At 36.9% G+C, this 17,508-nt stretch overlaps 1 protein-coding gene across 1 annotated transcript in view; it reads left to right on the top strand.

The window, feature by feature from the left end:
• The window catches only part of CHDC2 (calponin homology domain containing 2), a 135,108-nt gene that overhangs the window by 9,846 nt on the left and 107,754 nt on the right, over positions 1-17,508 (top strand). The window contains exons 6-7 of the mRNA XM_006881847.1: positions 2,624-2,635; positions 4,627-4,647. Coding sequence (XP_006881909.1) covers positions 2,624-2,635; positions 4,627-4,647 — 33 coding nt within the window. The remainder of the gene's footprint in view (positions 1-2,623; positions 2,636-4,626; positions 4,648-17,508) is intronic.

Here is a 17,508-nt window from a genome sequence, read left to right as displayed (position 1 = left end):
TTCCATGGCTTCTGTGATTCCAAACACATCAGCTGATGGTAGTTCCTTATGTTGGGATCAATGTCTCTGAAGTTTAGTCGTAATGTTTCCCGAGTAAAGGTGATGCTTCCTGTAGAACTGGTGTGTAGATAGGCTTTTCTTGGCCCGAGGGCCAGAACGAATGTTGCGTGGTTTTTGCTTCTTCGATTACCTCTAAGCTGCCCAGCCTTCAGCTAGTCGGATGCCTAAACCCTGCTCTGAGCGGCCTGCTGGAACGAATGTCGCGTGGTTTTTGCTTCTTCGATTACCTGGGGAGATGGGAGGGGTCTGAGGCTGACCTCTAAGCTGCCCAGCCTTCAGCTAGTTGGATGCCTAACCCCTCCTCTGAGCGGCCTGCTGGAACCAGGTTTGATGAGGAAACATTAAAATTTTTTCAAGCCAAAGAGAATTCACTGTGCAAAAATATTTATATTATTTAGAATATGGTATGTTCTGGGTAATGAGCAAGATATGGTTAGGATAAGGAATGCAGACCGTGATCCTTGCCAGAATTATCATCCTTGGCATCATGGTTGACTTTATAAGGCAAACTGAACCAAGGAATCATGGCTCTTTGGATTTTAGTCAAAGGTAAATACAGATGTATCAAAGAGTTTTAATCATAAGGGTGACAATAAATTTCACATTCTAAAAAAAAAATCAATCCGGATACACTATTAACACTGTTGGTGGGAAGTTGTTAAGCAATTTATGGCTTTAAGATGGTAGGAGAGGCTAATGAAAGCAGATAAATGAGAAGGGGTGACATTTATAACTACTCAACGGCACTTAAGAAAACATTTAATTTTTACTCTGAATTGACAACTAAAACCAGGCCTAGTGGACAGACAGTGATGCTACAAAGCCAAAGGTGGGTGACTCTAATCCGTGGCCCTCAGGCCCGTCTTTAATTGTTTTGATTGTTTAATTGGTCAAATATTCTTCTAGGTCGTATATCCCTTGTCTGTCCACTTGCTTACAGAGGTAACTCGTGGTTGTTGCGAAGCTGAACACTGTGACACTGATATGTCAAATGTGATAATGGTTACCCATGGTGGACAGGGTTTGGTGGAGCTCCTCGATTAAAACAAGCTTGGAAACAGGAGTGGCATCCACTTCAGTAATAGCTTGTCTCCAGAAACCCTATGACCTGGAGAAAGGATGAAAGTCAAGCAAGTGTTGAGGACTTTCATCCATAGGGTCACTAGGAGTTGTCTATGATTCGACAGCACTTAACAATAACAACAACCAAAATTCAATAGGATTTGATAAATGATCATATTTGTGAGACAAAGGAAACAGAAGTCAAGAATGAAGACCGATTTCTTGCTTAAGTTACTAATCCCAGGTGAGAAAAAACAGGATTTAGTTTGAGGAAGAGAGTTGTACATGGCAAGAGAGCATGGAAAATGCTACATCTAAAGTTCCCTGGTAATTTCCAAATGAGTGTTATCATTAATCAAGAGAAAGATCTCATTGGCGGCACACATTTGGAAGCCTTCCTAAATTGATGGTAAAGTCATAGGAAGTGATAGGATCATCTAAGAAGAGCATCTCAGAACCCCTCTTTTTCTGTACGTCATCTCTAAAGCACAGAAAGCACCAGACACTCTGTTAAATCAAAAGTGTCCTCGTAATTTCACTTGAATTAGCAAATGGTATTGTTCAGATGTGTTCCATAAATTAGAAATGGAATGTTGTGATTTCCACACAAAGCCTCTGAGGTTCTAATTGTTCCCTTTCTAGAGATCATGAATGCTTCCCAGGATTGCTTTTACCAGTTCCCTACGACTAATTCTTTTGATAACAGGACAAAGCTTGTCTCACCCAATTTGATTTTATGTCATTTGATGATGTTGCATGTTAAATTTGCATGTGTAATTGTAGCCATTGTCTTGAACTATATTTCCAGTTCATACTAAAAAGGTATTGGTGGCTGAAATAAATTATTCAATTAAGCATAAGAGAGGTGAAAAAAGGAGAACAGAAGCACTCCATCTCAGAATGATGTTCTAAACATAAATATAATCAGATATCTCTTCTGAGTTTAAAATTATTAATCCTTATGTATTGAAAGACAAGCACCTGATATTTTTATGGAACCATTTGGGAAAGAAAACAGGAAATTGAAAAGACAACAATAACTAGATGAGAACAAATTTGACTAAACTCTTTTGCTTTGTTCTTTGATTTACTTTTCCCTTATTCCCAGGATACTCTCTGTCATGGTATATTTTGCTTTTGTATTCAAATAGCTCACAGTCTGTTAAAGAATTTTGACCTTTTCAAAGAGCAGCAATATTTTTGTCTAATTAAATGAGTTTCTACAAAGCCAGTTCGAAAACTTTCAAGAATTAAATTTTAGTGTTTTTTGCTCACATTAGTTGTTGTTGTGTGTCCTTGAGTTGATTCACAGAGACCCTAAGAACAATAGCTCTGAACTATGCCCTATCCTGAGCCAATCTCACTGTCTCCAAAACACCTGCCTCCATTACTCCCAGTCACTGTGTCAATCCATCTAATCCAGGGTCTTCTTTTCTTGCACTGTCCTTCCTTCTTTCCAAGCATGATGTCCTTGTCCAAGGACTGGTCCCTTCTGGCAAAGTGCCCAAAGTTTGTGAGACAGAGCTTCAAAATCCTTGCCTAAGAGGAGCAATCGGGACAGACCTGTTTGTTCTCTTGGCCGTCCACGATATGTTCAGTGTGCTTCTCCAGCACCACATCTAGATACCAAAATAAAAATAAAAACAAAAACCGAAAAACAAACCAAGCCAAAATAAAAACCTACAATACATCACTCCCCTTTACTTGGTTCCAAGTTATAGTGACCCTCCATCAGATTTCTAAGACTGTAAACCACAATGAGAAGAGATCTTTCTCCCTTGGTGAGCAATAGTAGTACATTCAAACCATCAAAGAAGCATAGCTTTTTAGTTAGCAGCTCAACTCTCTAAGATCTTTTTACTAAAACTTTCTACACTAAAACTTTTTAGGTGCCATCAAGTCACCTATGACTCATAGCAACCCTATGAACCTGACCCTATCCTGCATCATTCTCACTGCCTCTGATATGCTGAAGCCAATGTTACAGTCATTGTGTTAATCCATGTTGTTGGAGATCTTCATCTTTTTCTTTCACCCTCCCCCTTTCCCAATATGATGTTCTTTTTCAAAGACTGGTCCCTGCTGACAACATGCTCAAAGTATGTGAGGCCAAGTTTAGCTATCCTTGTCTCTAAAGAACACCCAGCTATACTTCCTCCAAGACACCAAGACTAAAGAAACTTTATTTACAATTTCAGACCTCTGTAAAAAAACCACACAAACAGAATAGGCCCATGATATTGCATTTCCTATGAACTTGTTAAATTATCTGCAAAATAACATGATTGAAGAAAAAGCAAAAGTGGTAAAATTCCTCTTTAAAATGACTTTTTAAGATGTCTTGTAATAATAGCAGCATAAAATATGGAAGCACAAGCACTCTCACATGTGATAGAAAGCATTTCACTTTTTCGGTAAATGTAAGTGTGGATAGAGACCATAACTTTTTGCACTTATGTGAAAACTAGATGGGAAAGAAGTGCCTGATACTTTCTGTTCTCTTTGAAAGTGGAGGCCCATAGTGTAGGAGGAGTAATTCTTCATTATTTGAAAAATTAATCTGTGTTGTAGCCTGGGGAGAGGTCATTGTAGATTGATATTTGATAATACATTAGTCATAGATCACAAGAAGAAAGGCCATTGCTAATGAATCTTTATTTATAAGGAAGTATGAATGATCAACAGTATTCTTGCTCTTCTTGCTTCAATGTCAAAGGAAATAGTAAAAAAAAGTATAGAATGCCAAAATAAATTTTCTGGGTTCAATAAGTTAATCTACATGAATTCAAGATGCAGCTTTCAAATAGTGAGATTTACAGGAAAGTTACTTTCACCTGAAATTTTAAGAAAGGGATGATATTAAAAAGAAAATATTTTTAACAGTAGTATTATTTTGAGTGGTGCCCGAGTAGTGCATCAAGTAATAGTTTCCACAAGCTATGTTTGCTGCTGTTGTGTGCTGTTAAAATTGGTGCCAACTTACAGGGACCTTATAGGAAAGGTTAGAACTGGCTGGTAAGATTTTATAAACTGTATTCTTTATGGGAGCAGAGTATCAGGCTTTTTCTCCCACTGAGAAACACCACCAAGCTTTTGGCTACCAGCAGATAACTTAATCACTGTGCCACCAGCTATCATTCCTGACTGATGGCTTAGGATAAGGAGTTGTGATTAAACTGCCTGAAAACCACTGGTGGGTTAGCTATGAGTCTGTGTTCCAACTCGACTGTACACAACAACAACCAGGTGTCCTTATGTTTACTATACTAGAGATAAATCTTCAGATTTTAAATAGGACTTTTAATGTGGTGCCAATTATCCAAGCCTCAAATGCTTAACTCTTTTTTTTCTTTTAATTTTTTAATTTTATTATTTTTGTGTGAGTGTACCATCAAATCAGATCTGACTGGTACAGGAGGAGATTGTCCCTCCTTCCCCGACAGAGCATCTGGTGGATTCGAACCGTGCACCCCTGGGATTGTAGTTGCAGCTCCTTGCCACTAGGCCACCAGAGCTCCCCTAAATGCTTAACTCTTGTTGAAGATTTATCATGGGGCGGGGGGGGGGCTATATCAGATGCTGAAAGCACAGGCATACTAAGTATGATTGTTCAGTTTATGCACAGCTGACCAGTGACTGTTGAAACCCAGTCTCCATGCTGCTTACTAAACCTAGCATCATCCGTCTCATGTAAATATAAGGTACCTTATTACTTTACATTAAGGTGTCAAGAGGATAACATATTCTCAGAGAAGGTCCTTTTTTTCCGCCAATCTACTCAAACACTACATAGTTCCGTGAAGCCAAAGCAGTAAAAACTGCAAAACTTTTTTCCAAAGACTAATTTCCTTGAAATACAGGCCACTATTATTTTTACCTCTGTTTCCTAAATTAAGTTGTTCAACCTTCAGTTTTTGAGTGTGATGTGCTTATTAGCACTTTACTGATATAAAGAAATCGATCCTAATGAAAAAATTCCTGTATGATTTCTGGTTTTGCCTTGGTGCTGCCTATCCAGAACCATCTAATAGAGAAAACATTTTATTAACTCAAATTGTGAATTAAGAAAGTTTCATTTTGTAGAAATAGAGCAAGAAATTTACTAATATTTAAAATTAGATAAGGTACAACATAATCTTCATCTACATATCCAGTACAAAGAAGGGATGGTTCATCACTGTAGATGGGGCGGGGGGAATGTGAGAACTTTCGCACATGTGTAGGAGGACACTCTGCCATTCACTCTTTTTATTTAATTTTTATGTACCTTTATTGGAGCAAAATTTCTGACTGGTACAATTATGTACTAAATATAAAGACTTGTGCAGAGAAATTACATACTATCCATCTAAACAAGTTGTGTTACCCTTTGCCTCTTGATGGAATTATTTTCATTTAAAAAGTTTTATACATCAAAGGCTTTGAATTGAACCAGGCTGGCTATTGATTCATCTCTGAAAACATAACTGACATTGATTTAGCTACTATATTTTACAGCATTTAAAAAGCTTATGTATTAGGTAGCGTCTCAAAAATTACTTTATGCACAGTGGCATTTAGCAGACTGAGCAGTGTCTACCCAGAGTCACATAAATGTCTCACTTGATAACTTTATGAAGAGCTGGCATTTGAGATTGGTACTCCTGAGTTTCTCACCACCAACATGGACTCAATGGCTGTCTTGTGAGGCACATCACAACATTAGAGTGCCAGTGAAGACATGCCAGCCACTGCCCAGTGTGCCTCCACATTAGAGCACCAGGTCTGATAGTGCTGGCAGATACTATTATCATTACACCCAAGAAAGAAAGGGCAATTCTATTAAAAACTGCCAATTTGAGATCAAAATCAAGGACATATAAATATACTAAAACTTTGAGTTGTATATAATCTAAATCCCCAGGGATGTGAACATTTCCAGAAACCAATGGCAAATTGTACCCAGTGTTTCCCAGTTAGGAAGTCTTTAATATTGACTCAAATATTTTTACTCACTCCACATAGCCCTGAGATCAACTCACAACGTGTGCATCAAAAAATACGGAATCAAGATGACAAAGGTTGACAATGAAAAATTGAACAAGTCAAACTCGAAGGTCTTATTTGTTCCAAGAGAAAAGCATCAAATACTCATGTACACATTTAGTTTTATTGTAACAAAGCAACTTGTACACTTTTAATGTATAAAACTGAGCATCATCTTTTCTTTCCAGTGAAACAAAATGAAATTTTAAAAATAAACAGAAAGAAAATTACAATAGAGAATGACAATTCCAAATAAGATCCTACAGGTTCTGCTGATTCTCCCATCAAGTGGCAGGGCTCAAGTCATCATTAGGAGAGAATTTTATTTCAAAAGTGTCATCTTAAACTGCAAACATGTCCGTTAAACATCACAATTAAAAATGCCAAAGGAGAAGCCATGTTGTCCAATGTGCCCACTTAACCCACCCAGACATCTCAAACCCACCCTTTGCTGGCCTTCTATATCTCCATTTTTATTTTTATTTTTAAGCCACTCACTCTTAGAAGTGAGGTAAGGTGTTTTCTGGGGCAGATTAGCATATGGCCTGGGAACAAAGCTGACTTAATAAGATATACCATAAAACATCCACTATTGATAGAAGCGAGATCTTATCTTTAATACAACATGTACACATCACATTTCTGGGAAAACTTAGCAATTATCTCCACAGATGACCTGAACAGTGCCATAGAGCTGAAATCAAATGGTTGTCATGCCTCTGTTATTCAGCAAACTCCACTGTAGCTTAAGATACTTCTTGGAGCTTTCTCTCCACATCCTAATTTACTTGAAATTAGTATCTCTTCCCAGACATCTCTCTTCTATTGTAGTACTGTTATTGAAGCATTTCTTTCCTAATAAGAAGGTCAATGGTTCAAACCCATCAGTAGCTCCTCTAGAGAAAAATATATTAATCTGTTTCCTTAAAGATGTCAAACCTTGGAAAACCTGTTGAGCAGATCTGTTTTATTCTCCAACTTAAAGAACGACTCATTGCCTTGGGGCGGAACTGACTCACAGTTGAGTTTCTGAGGCTGTAAGTCACACAGGAGGAAATTTTTCATCTTTCTCTTGCAGAGCTGCTAATGGATTTGTCCCGCCAGAGATGAATGGCCTTTGGGTTAGCAGAGAAGCTCCCTAAAGATTTGTTAACCTGAGCTCCCCTGTTTGTTCACTAAGGCTGTTAGAAGTAAGAATTGTCCTGGCAGTGAGTTTGCTTTTAGTGAGGTTGATAACAAGCTAAAACACATTTTTCTCTTGCATTCATTTCTTCATTCCTCACTCTCACCCTTCTTTCATTTCTTCCTTTCTACTTACTTATTTTTTCTTTTTGCAATTTTCTTAAATATCTTAAAATTTTTATATTGGTTTGTGTACAAAATTCATATACATTGTGTTTCATTCATATACAATGAGTTTCACACTAACCTTCATTCACATTGTTTCATACAATCATGCCCATACACTATGTTTTATAAAATTAATCGCCATTGATCTATGCTCTTAGTTACCCCATTCTAGCAGGTCCCTACTGGATCTTTCCCAATTCCTTTACCTCCTCCAAACTCTGTGACCTTTCATTTTCCCCCTCTTCACCTCCTGCCCCACCCAATCTCCCTTTGGACTTTTATACACATCTTCGTAATGGTCCTTCTATTTTTACAATGATGATCTTATGCAGTATTTGTCTTTATGAGACTGAGTTAGTTCACTCAGCAAAGTGTTTCATAGCCTTTCCCATGTTATATAATATTTTTCAAAATCATTGTTTCTAAGTGCTACATCATATTCCATTATGTGAATGTACCACAACTTGTTGATAGAGCTGTTTCCACTTTATTGCTGTTGTATCGCTGCTGTGAACATTTATGTACAAATCTCCATTTGTTTCTCAGTTATAATTTCCTTGCGATATATTCTTAGTAGTAACAATAGGTGGATCATATAAAATTTCGATGTTCAGCTTTTTGAGGAAATGCCAAGCTGCCTTCCATAGTGTTTGTACCATTTTACAATTCCACCAACAATGTATGAGAGTTCTGATCACTCCACATGTGTTGTTTGCTGTCCTGTTAAACTTTGCCACTGTTTCTGGGGTGAGGAGATCTCTGGTGTCATAGTGGTAAGAAACTGCACTGCACTCCTGAAGGCATGCAATTTAAATATACCAGCTATTTCTCAGGAGAAAGATGGGCAATATCTTCCCATGAGATTAACTGCCTCTGAAAACCCTCTGGAAGGGCAGCTATAGGTCGATTCTGACTTGATGGTAAACAACCACAAACAACAATTGGGGTTGGACAGTAACTCAATGTGGTTTTGATTTGCATCTCTCTGCATTGATTTTGAACATTTCTTCATGTGTCAGTTGGCCATCTGATTATCTTGCTCTGTGAAAAGTCTTTCCAAGTCTTTTGCCCATTTTGTAACTGGGTTATCCGTCCCTTTATTGTGGAGGCCCAGTGGTAGTTTGTAAACTTTTGTTATGAGACTCTTGTTGAGATGGCATGGTCAAAAATTTTTTCCCAGTTATTAGGTTTTCTCTTGACCCTAATGGAAAAAGGTTTTGATGCACCAAGGTGCTTAATCTTTAGAAGGTGCTATTCATCAATGTTATCCACTCTTGGTTGTGTGTTTCTGGCTATATTTGACAGCTTATTTAGACCATAGGCTAGGCCTCCTAGCTTGGTCCTCTTTTGTCTCTCAATGATATTTATAGTTTTGGGTTTTACTCCTAGGTCTCTTTGATCCACCTTGAATGGATTTTTGTGTATGGTGTGAGCTTTCTACAGGTAGCAGTCCAGTTTTGCCAGCACCATTTGTTGAAGAGGTTGTAGTTTCTCCATTAGATAGGTTTTGTTTCCTTGACAACCACCAGTTGATCAAAGATAGATGGGTTAATTTCTGGGTTCTTGATTCTGTTCCATTGGTCTGTATGCATTTCATTATACCTGTACCATGCTGTTTTAATTACTACCTCTGTATAGTAGAGTTTGAGACCAGGGAGTGCTATGGTCCTACTTCATTTTTGTTTTTCAGAAGTAAGTTGTTTGTTTGGAGTCCTTTTCCTTTAATTTCTCTTTACAATCAATTTTTTATTTTGCTAATTTTTAGACTCAAATGATTTTCCAATGCTTTATCATGATGATAATTATGGTATATTGTACTATTCTTTCTTTCTTTTATGTTGGTTTTCTTACAAAGATTGTACACATTGTGTTCCACACTATTCTTCATTCACATTTTGTTTCATACAATCATTCCCATGCGTTATGTTTTATAAAATTAATCAGCATTGGGCTATGCCCACCATTACCCTGTCTTTTCAAGTCCCCGCCGGATCTTCCCCTTTTCCTCCACCCACCAAATTGCACAACCCTGTGATTTCGCCCCTACCCACCCTCACTCCTCTACTCACATTTATTCCTCCTTTAGGTCCTCATACATGTTTTATTAGTTATCCTATTTTTATTACAGTAGTTTTACGGAGTATTTGTTCTTGCGAGACTGAGTTAGTTCACTCAGCATAATGCTCTCCCAAGTTATGTCGTATTTTTCAAAATGACTGCTCCTGAGTGCTGCATAGTATTCCATTGTGTGAGTGTACCACAATTCCTCAATCCATTCAGTTGTGAATGGACATTTGGGCTATTTCTATGTTCTTACAAGAGTGAACAATGCTGCTGTGAAAATTAATGTACAAAATCTCTGTTTGCATCTCTGTTCTAATTTTTTTTGTTATATTCCTAGTAGTGGAATAGCTGGGTAATACGGAGTTTCTATGTTCAACTATTTGAAGAAATGTCAAACTGCCTTCCAGGGTGGTTGTGCCATTTTACAATCCCACCCGCAGTGTATGAAAGTTCCTGCCTCTCCATATCCTTTCCAACATTTATTGACTGCTGCCCTGCTAAACATTGCCACTGCTACTGGGGTGAGATAGTATCTCATTGTGGTTTTGATTTGCATCTCTCTCATTGTCAGTGATTTTGAGCATTTTCTCATGTATCTGTTGGCCACCTGAGTGTCTTTATCTGCGAAAAATCTTTCTATGTGTTTTGACAATTTTGTAATTGGGTTATCAACCTTTTACTTCTGGAGGCTGAGTAGTATTTTGTAAACTTTAGTTATGAGATCGCTGTCTGAGAGGGTATTGCCAAATCTTTTTTCATAGTCGGTTGGTTTTCTTTTCATCCCGCTGGAAGAAGTTTGTTTGTTTGTTTCTTTTTAAATTTTATACTAGTTTATTTACAAAATTCAAATACATTATTTTCAAAAACAGATTCTTTCCATTTCCCTCACCCCTCCACCCATCAAATTGTACAACCACATGACTAATCCTACTCCCACCCCACACATCCTTATCCCTCTGCTTCCACCCTCTCCCACCCCTCTTGGATCCTTATACTCATTCTACAATAGTGGTTTTGTACAATATTTGTCCTTGTGGGACTGAATTAGTTCACTCAACATAATGCTTTCCAGTCCCTCCCAAGTTAGGTAATAATTTATGAAATCATTGCTCCTGCATGCTTCATAGTGGAATTTAATCTTTAGAAGGTCTCATTTATCAATTTTGTCCTCTTCAGATTGTGCAATTTTAAGCTATATTTGTCAGTCCCTTTATACCATAGACTAGGCCTTGTAAGCTTGGTCCCAGTTTGTCTCTTAAGAACTTTATGATTTTGGGCTTTACTCCCAAGTCTCTGATTCACCTTGAGTTGATTTTTTGTGTATGATATGAGATGTGGATCCTGTTTCAGCTTTCAACAGGTAGCAGTTCAATTTTGCCAGCACCATTTGTTGAACAGGTTGTCATTTCTCCATTTGATAGGTTTTATTTCCTTGTCTAATACCAGTTGGCCATAGATGGATAGGTCCATTTCTGGGTTCTCAATTTTATTCCATTGGTCTATGTGCCTGTCATTGTGTAAGTTTCTAAAACTGAAATCTTATCTGATTTTCATTGATTTCAGACCATGTTAGTATTTTTAAAAAAACGTACTCCATTAATGCACAGTTTACTTAGAAAAGCTCCGGTGGCTTAGTACATGATAAGTGAGTGGTTCATAATTCAAATCCACCAGCTCCTCCTCAGGAGAAAGATGGAAACCCAATGGAGGGTTGACATGAGTTAGAGCTGACTTATTGACATTGAATTTGTGTAATAATAGAATCTGAACTTTTTTCATGGTCAGTATGCAATTATGTTGTTTCAGAAGTACTTCACATTCTTAACTTCTATTTGTTGATTATGAGAACAATTATTATTTTTACAACACAAGTTTTAAAATTTGTCTAAAATGTAAAGGTTATTTTCTTATAGAATAACAAGGAGAAACAGTATAAAATGTAGTCGTGATATAACCTTATTCTCTGGACACTTAGCTATTTTCATTAACAGAGAGAGATTTTTGGTGTTAGTTATTTTTCTAATTCTTTTGCACTTTTTAAATAAAATACTTTTAAAAATCCAGTTACTTGGAATTCTATGTCTTTCTATATGTGCTTTGGCTTGACATTGCACTTTTTATTGGTATTCCTTATTTCTAAGCTCAGTCACTAGAATTTTGTTAGGAAATAAATATATTATAATTGAGTAAAGTAATGACTATGAGCCTTCTTTTTTTCTCAAACCAAATGCATTTTTTTAACGTGTAACAAAATTTTTTATTACTTTTTTGGTAGTAAGGTGGTAACTGTAAGACTTATTAACACTTACAGGCCTAATTCCTCTTTAAATAATGCTCAGACACCAATTATTTTTTTTAGCTTTTAATAGTTTTACTTCATTCTCTTGGACAACTATTACCTCTTGCCTTTCATTACTGTTATAAATATGCTGGACTACAGTAGTTCCGTTTCCTATTACTCAAAATTTGCTATGACTTTAAAATCAGATGCTCAGTATTATTTAAATTTTCTGTAAGATAAAAGCACTGAGGCTTTGATATTAAAGTGTGTTGTTAGGTCTTATGAATGAGGTGGAAAAAATAAATTTGTAGTCTAATATTTGTTTTTATTGTCTGAATATTTACATATTCTGAATCAGAATACTTACATATTACTAATCAGAATACTTACATGTTTGTCATTTGTTTGTGGGTTTCATCAAGCTGAAGTTTTCCTACATGGCTAAGATATACATAGGAAAGTTCTTGTTGTGCTCTGACTTTTACCTTTGTTGTTGTTGTTACTTTTTTATGTGCTATCAAGTTGATTATGACCCATAGTGATCCTATACTCAATAGCTCTGAACCCTGCTCTATCCTGAGCCAATCTCACTGCTACCCTTACTACCTCATTTACTGTATCACTCCATTTCCTCTGAAATATTTTTAATTTTGTTATAGGTAGAAGAATGAAAACCCATATCGTACACTCTTTAAAAAGCACTTTATTTGGTTATAACCGAAGTTACCACAAGCAGCTTGATTTTCAAGGATTTTTTAAATTTTATTTTAATTGTGATCTTAATGAAAGTTTACAGAAAAGTTGAATTTTCATTCATTCATTCATTCATTCATTGTTACTTAAGATTCTTTAAATAAAGTTTACTTCACTGAGCATAAAACCCTTGGAAAACTCAACTCATGTATGCTGGTCTCATAGGTAAAATTGCATTGAAAACATGTTCTTTCTGCTTGGTTTATCTATAGGGCCCACTATACTTGACCAGCAGTGTGATTCTGAGTTTGACTTTACAATCAAGCACATGAAAACCAATTTTTTTTTACCAAACAATTTGTTAACTTTAAGGAAGTTAGATACAGAACAACATAGAAAGTACAGCAAGGTCAATAGGCAGAACTCAATAGTTTTAAATATCCCAAACACTATACACCAGTAGGGAGCTCTTATCAGGAGCTTCACTACCAAGTTGAAAGCACATGGTGCAAATCTGACTGCTGCTCCAAAGTAGAAAGATGGACCCTCAACTGTGATATTTAGTGTGTAAAAAAACCCCTAGTTATGAGTTGGTTCCTATGTGATGGCATAAAACAATAAACATTTAAGCCAGAAAGTGAAGAGTCCATATATTTACATATAATATGTACTTTATACTTTCTTTTGTAAACCATAATGCTCTGGTGCCCTAGTGGTAAGAAGCTGCACTGCAGCTGCTTCTTATCCAAAGCTACTTCTTGTCCAAGGTGTATTTGGGTTTGCATATGAAACAAGTTTGTGCTCATATGCATATTTATTCTTAATTTCATTCATTCTTCCTTTCTTTTCCTAACCATCTGTTTTTACAGTGTTTTTACAAAACTATCACTCTGTGGCAGCATGAAAACTCACAGATCTTCCACCATTTATTATTTGAGTGGCACTGCTCTAGAATTATGTTCAGAGTAATGGCTGATCATATATTAGAAATACCAGTCACATTCCATGTGGGTCCATCACTAAATAAGCATTTTCAGTTGAGGGATACTGGAGACTCTTCTCTCATTTGCAGAGTGTAAATGGCAGATGATGGATGAATATAGAGAAAGCACAGGTTATCAGCCTCAAATAATCCATTCAGCTCTGTTCTGATTAATCATCATTTGGTATTTCCTGAGAAAAGAGTGAGAGGCTTTTTCCAAAGACATCGAATTGCATTTTTATGTAACATGACATTTGAAATTTAGGAGCTCTAGATCATAAAACTGCTAAAAATAAAGAAAGCAATTCTGTTACACTTCTAAAATGCTTACATGATACAGTTCACTTTTCTGCAGTGGTTATGCTCAACTACACATGTGAAAGACAAATAGCTAACAGTCAAAAATAGATTTTCCCCCATCAAATTCTAAGATAGTACTAGTAAAACAACAACAACAACAACAAAAAAACCCCACACCCCAAAACCCAGACCTGCTTCTACTGAGTTAAAATTGTAGCAAACAAAAAGACAGTTTTGGGACACCTGTAGGTCGTTCAGTATTTTTAATCTGTAGCCATTTGAGACATTTCACGGAATGTTGTTGTTATGTGCCACAGAATCAGAACAGATACATAGCATAACCCTCCAGCGGGTTTTCAGGGTCAGTTAATGACATGGGAGGGATAATCCTTCTTTCTCCCATGGAGCAGCTGGTGGATTTGAACAATATGCCTTAGGGATTGTAGCACAGCTTCTTACCTCTAGACAGGAAGAGTTAGTTACGTAATATATAAAATGACCACTGTCTCAAAGATACACTTAACATTAATTTGACTATAAAAGTATTTGTGTTTGATTGTATTCTCCCAAAGCAAACTGTGAGATAGGTATTTGAGTGGAAAGTACTTTATTTCTGAAATTATCCAAGGCAACATGGTAATGGAGTAGAGAGATTACGTGAGTAGAAGAAAGAGAAATATGACCATGACTGTTGTGGTTCAAGAAAGTTTCAGTATGCTTAACTGAAGCTCAGGTGCATTGGAAAGTTTGAAGACAGTGTAGTACATACCCTCCGCATTTACCCTACCTCAGAGGTGAGGAAGCTGGAGCATTTTCATACCTATCTACTTTTGGGGGGTTTATGTCTGGATGTACAGATTTTCTCATACTCCTGCCTGGTTTGGTCATAAATTAAATGTTCTACCATATGTCAAAAAGAAAAGCCTTCTGGGAGAGATATTTTGAGATGTTCACAGTAAACAGTTTTCAAGATGTTCAAGTGAATGCCAAAGAAATATGTTTAGTTATAGTACCAACAGGATCTCTACCACACATGCTACTCCAATTCTGGTCTACTTCCCCATGCCCCATGAGATTTATGCATTACAGATTTTGAATGATCTTTAAGGAATTTGTACTATAATTCAAACCAATGCTCTAACTCTTCCACTGGCAAAATCTTGATGTGTACTCATATATTTTTAATGAAATCCATTTCAGTAGAATAAATTCTGACTCAGAGTGACCCTGTGAATTACAGAGAGCTTCACAGTCTACTAGGGAGCTCTGTAGCCAGTAGTAAGAATCTGAGCTGTGATCCCAAAGGGACACAGTTTGAATCCACCAGCTGCTTTGTGGGAATAGGATGGACAATCTTCTCCCATGAGATTGACTGCCTTTGAAAACTCACTGCTATGGATTGGTTCCAACTCAATGACACACAACAACAAGAACATTGTCTGTAATTGTTATAAAAGCAGATGGATAAGATTTTCTTCAGAACTATAGCAAAGTGGACTGGGGTGGAGAGGAAATTGTGCAACAATGAATTTTTTTTCCAAGAAAAAAGTGAACTGAGGGGAGATGATAGGGAGGAAAATGTACTACAATGAATGAATGGAAATCCAAGTTCTCTATGAACTTTCATTAAAATGTCAATTTAAAAAATTTAAAAAGAGAATTTTGTTCTGTGATCCTGAGTGGCTTCAAATTATTAGCCTCCTCCCATGTATATATGTGTGTGTGTATAAATTTATCACTATCTCTTTCTCCTTGTCATTGAACTGGAACTGACTCATAGCTGATCCTCTGGTGAGTTTTGGAGCCTAAAAATCACATGGAAGGAGATGGATTTTAATGACCAGAGACTCCACCTTTTATGTAGCAGTGCAACTCTCTATGGACTACACCAGCAGAAATGTCCATCTCTAACTTGCTCTCACTATATGTCTATATATGTCTTTCTGTATGTATGTCTTATCTATCTATATATGAATCTATCCTCTGTTTATCTGTTGACATGATTGGTCACAAGCTATCCCTAGCATCTAAAACAGGAAGTAAATGGCTGAAGGTAGACTGGTACTTAAATTTATTGTTACTGTTATGTGCTGTTGAGTCACCTGTGACTCAGTGCCTTATGTACAATAGCTCTGAACACTGCCCTATCCTGAACGAATCTCACTGTCTCCAACACATCTGCCCCCATTACTGCGATCACTGTATCAATCCATCTCATCCAGAGACTTGCTTTCCTGCACTTTAATCTCTGTGCTGTATGTTGTTGTTGTTGTTGTTATGTGCCATTAACTCAGCTGCAACTTATTGTGACCCTATGTAAATCAGCTCTGAAATCTGCCCTATCCTGATCCAATCTCATCATCACTGACAGACCTAATTCCATTGCCCTAGTTGTTGTGTCAATCCATCGCATTTTGGACCTTCCTATCCTGCGCTGTCCATCCACCCTTACAAACAAGATGTTCCTCTCCAAGTACTGGTTCCTCCTGGCCACGTGCCAAAAGTATGTGAGATGATGGCCTCAAAATCTTTGCCTTCAGGGAGCAGCCTGGATTCACCCTCTCCGGGGCAGATCTGTTTGTTCTCCTAGCAATCATTTTAAGTGACAGGACAATATCCATACACATACAAGGAAGATTTGTTGATCAAATATCATTCAAATATATGCACCAACAGTCAGGGACAAAGAGGAGGAAATAGATTATTTCTACCAACTTTTGCAGTCAGAAATCAATTGAACACGTAGTCAATACGCTTTGATAATAATGGGTGATGGGAATGCAAAAATTAGGAAGAAGAAAGAAGAATCTGTCATTGGAAAGTATGTACTTGGTGACAGAAGTGAGGCTGGATGACAGAATTCTGTACAATCTATTCATTGAATTCAATTTTTCCAAGCTTTTCATTGCAAACACCTTTTGTAAGAAATATAAACTGCAACTATATACATGGACTTCACCTAATGGTCTACAAACGAATCAGATTTGACTACATCTGTGGAAGAAATCACTGGAGAAGCTCAAAATCAGCTCTGAGAACTAGACCAGGTACTGATTGTGGAACAGACCATATGCAAATTCTAAAGGAGCTAAAGAAAACCAAATCCAATCCACAAGAACCAAAGTTTGACCCGAAGCCTATGCCACAAGAATTTAAAAACCATTTCAGGGACAGATTTAAAGTCTTGAGCACTAATGAGTGAAAAAGAGATGAGCTGTGGGAGGATATAAGAAATATCAGTCATGAAGAAGGCAAAAAGTTCCAAGATGGATGTCAGAAGAGACAGTATTGCACTGTGTTCTGTAGAGACAGTTTTCACCGAATATTGCTATTTTTAAAACTCAAATGCATAATGAATGCTTGCAAAAATGTGATGTATGTGTGTGATACTATGTAAATATCTTTATATTATAATTGCTGTTATGTACTGTTGAATCGGAACTAACTCATTCATAGCTGACCCTTCAATGGGGGTTTCCTGAGGCAGTAAATTGCATGGGGGGAGATTGCCTATCTTTCTCTCTCAGAATAATTGATAGATTCTAACTGAATGCTTTTGTGCTAGCAGAATGACTCCTTACCACTAGGCCATCAAAGTTTTCTATTATAGCGTATCTTCTGTAGTACAGGATATATACATCAAAATAACATTTTAACATACTTTGCTGTTGTTGTTATGGTCTGTCAAGTT

This window comes from Elephantulus edwardii, unplaced genomic scaffold (assembly GCF_000299155.1).
Source record: "Elephantulus edwardii isolate Elephantulus edwardi_28Jun2011 unplaced genomic scaffold, EleEdw1.0 scaffold00016, whole genome shotgun sequence".
NCBI classification, from domain to species: domain Eukaryota; kingdom Metazoa; phylum Chordata; class Mammalia; order Macroscelidea; family Macroscelididae; genus Elephantulus; species Elephantulus edwardii.
Note: the sequence above shows the minus strand (reverse complement) of the source record. Positions and strands in the feature narration are given on the sequence as shown.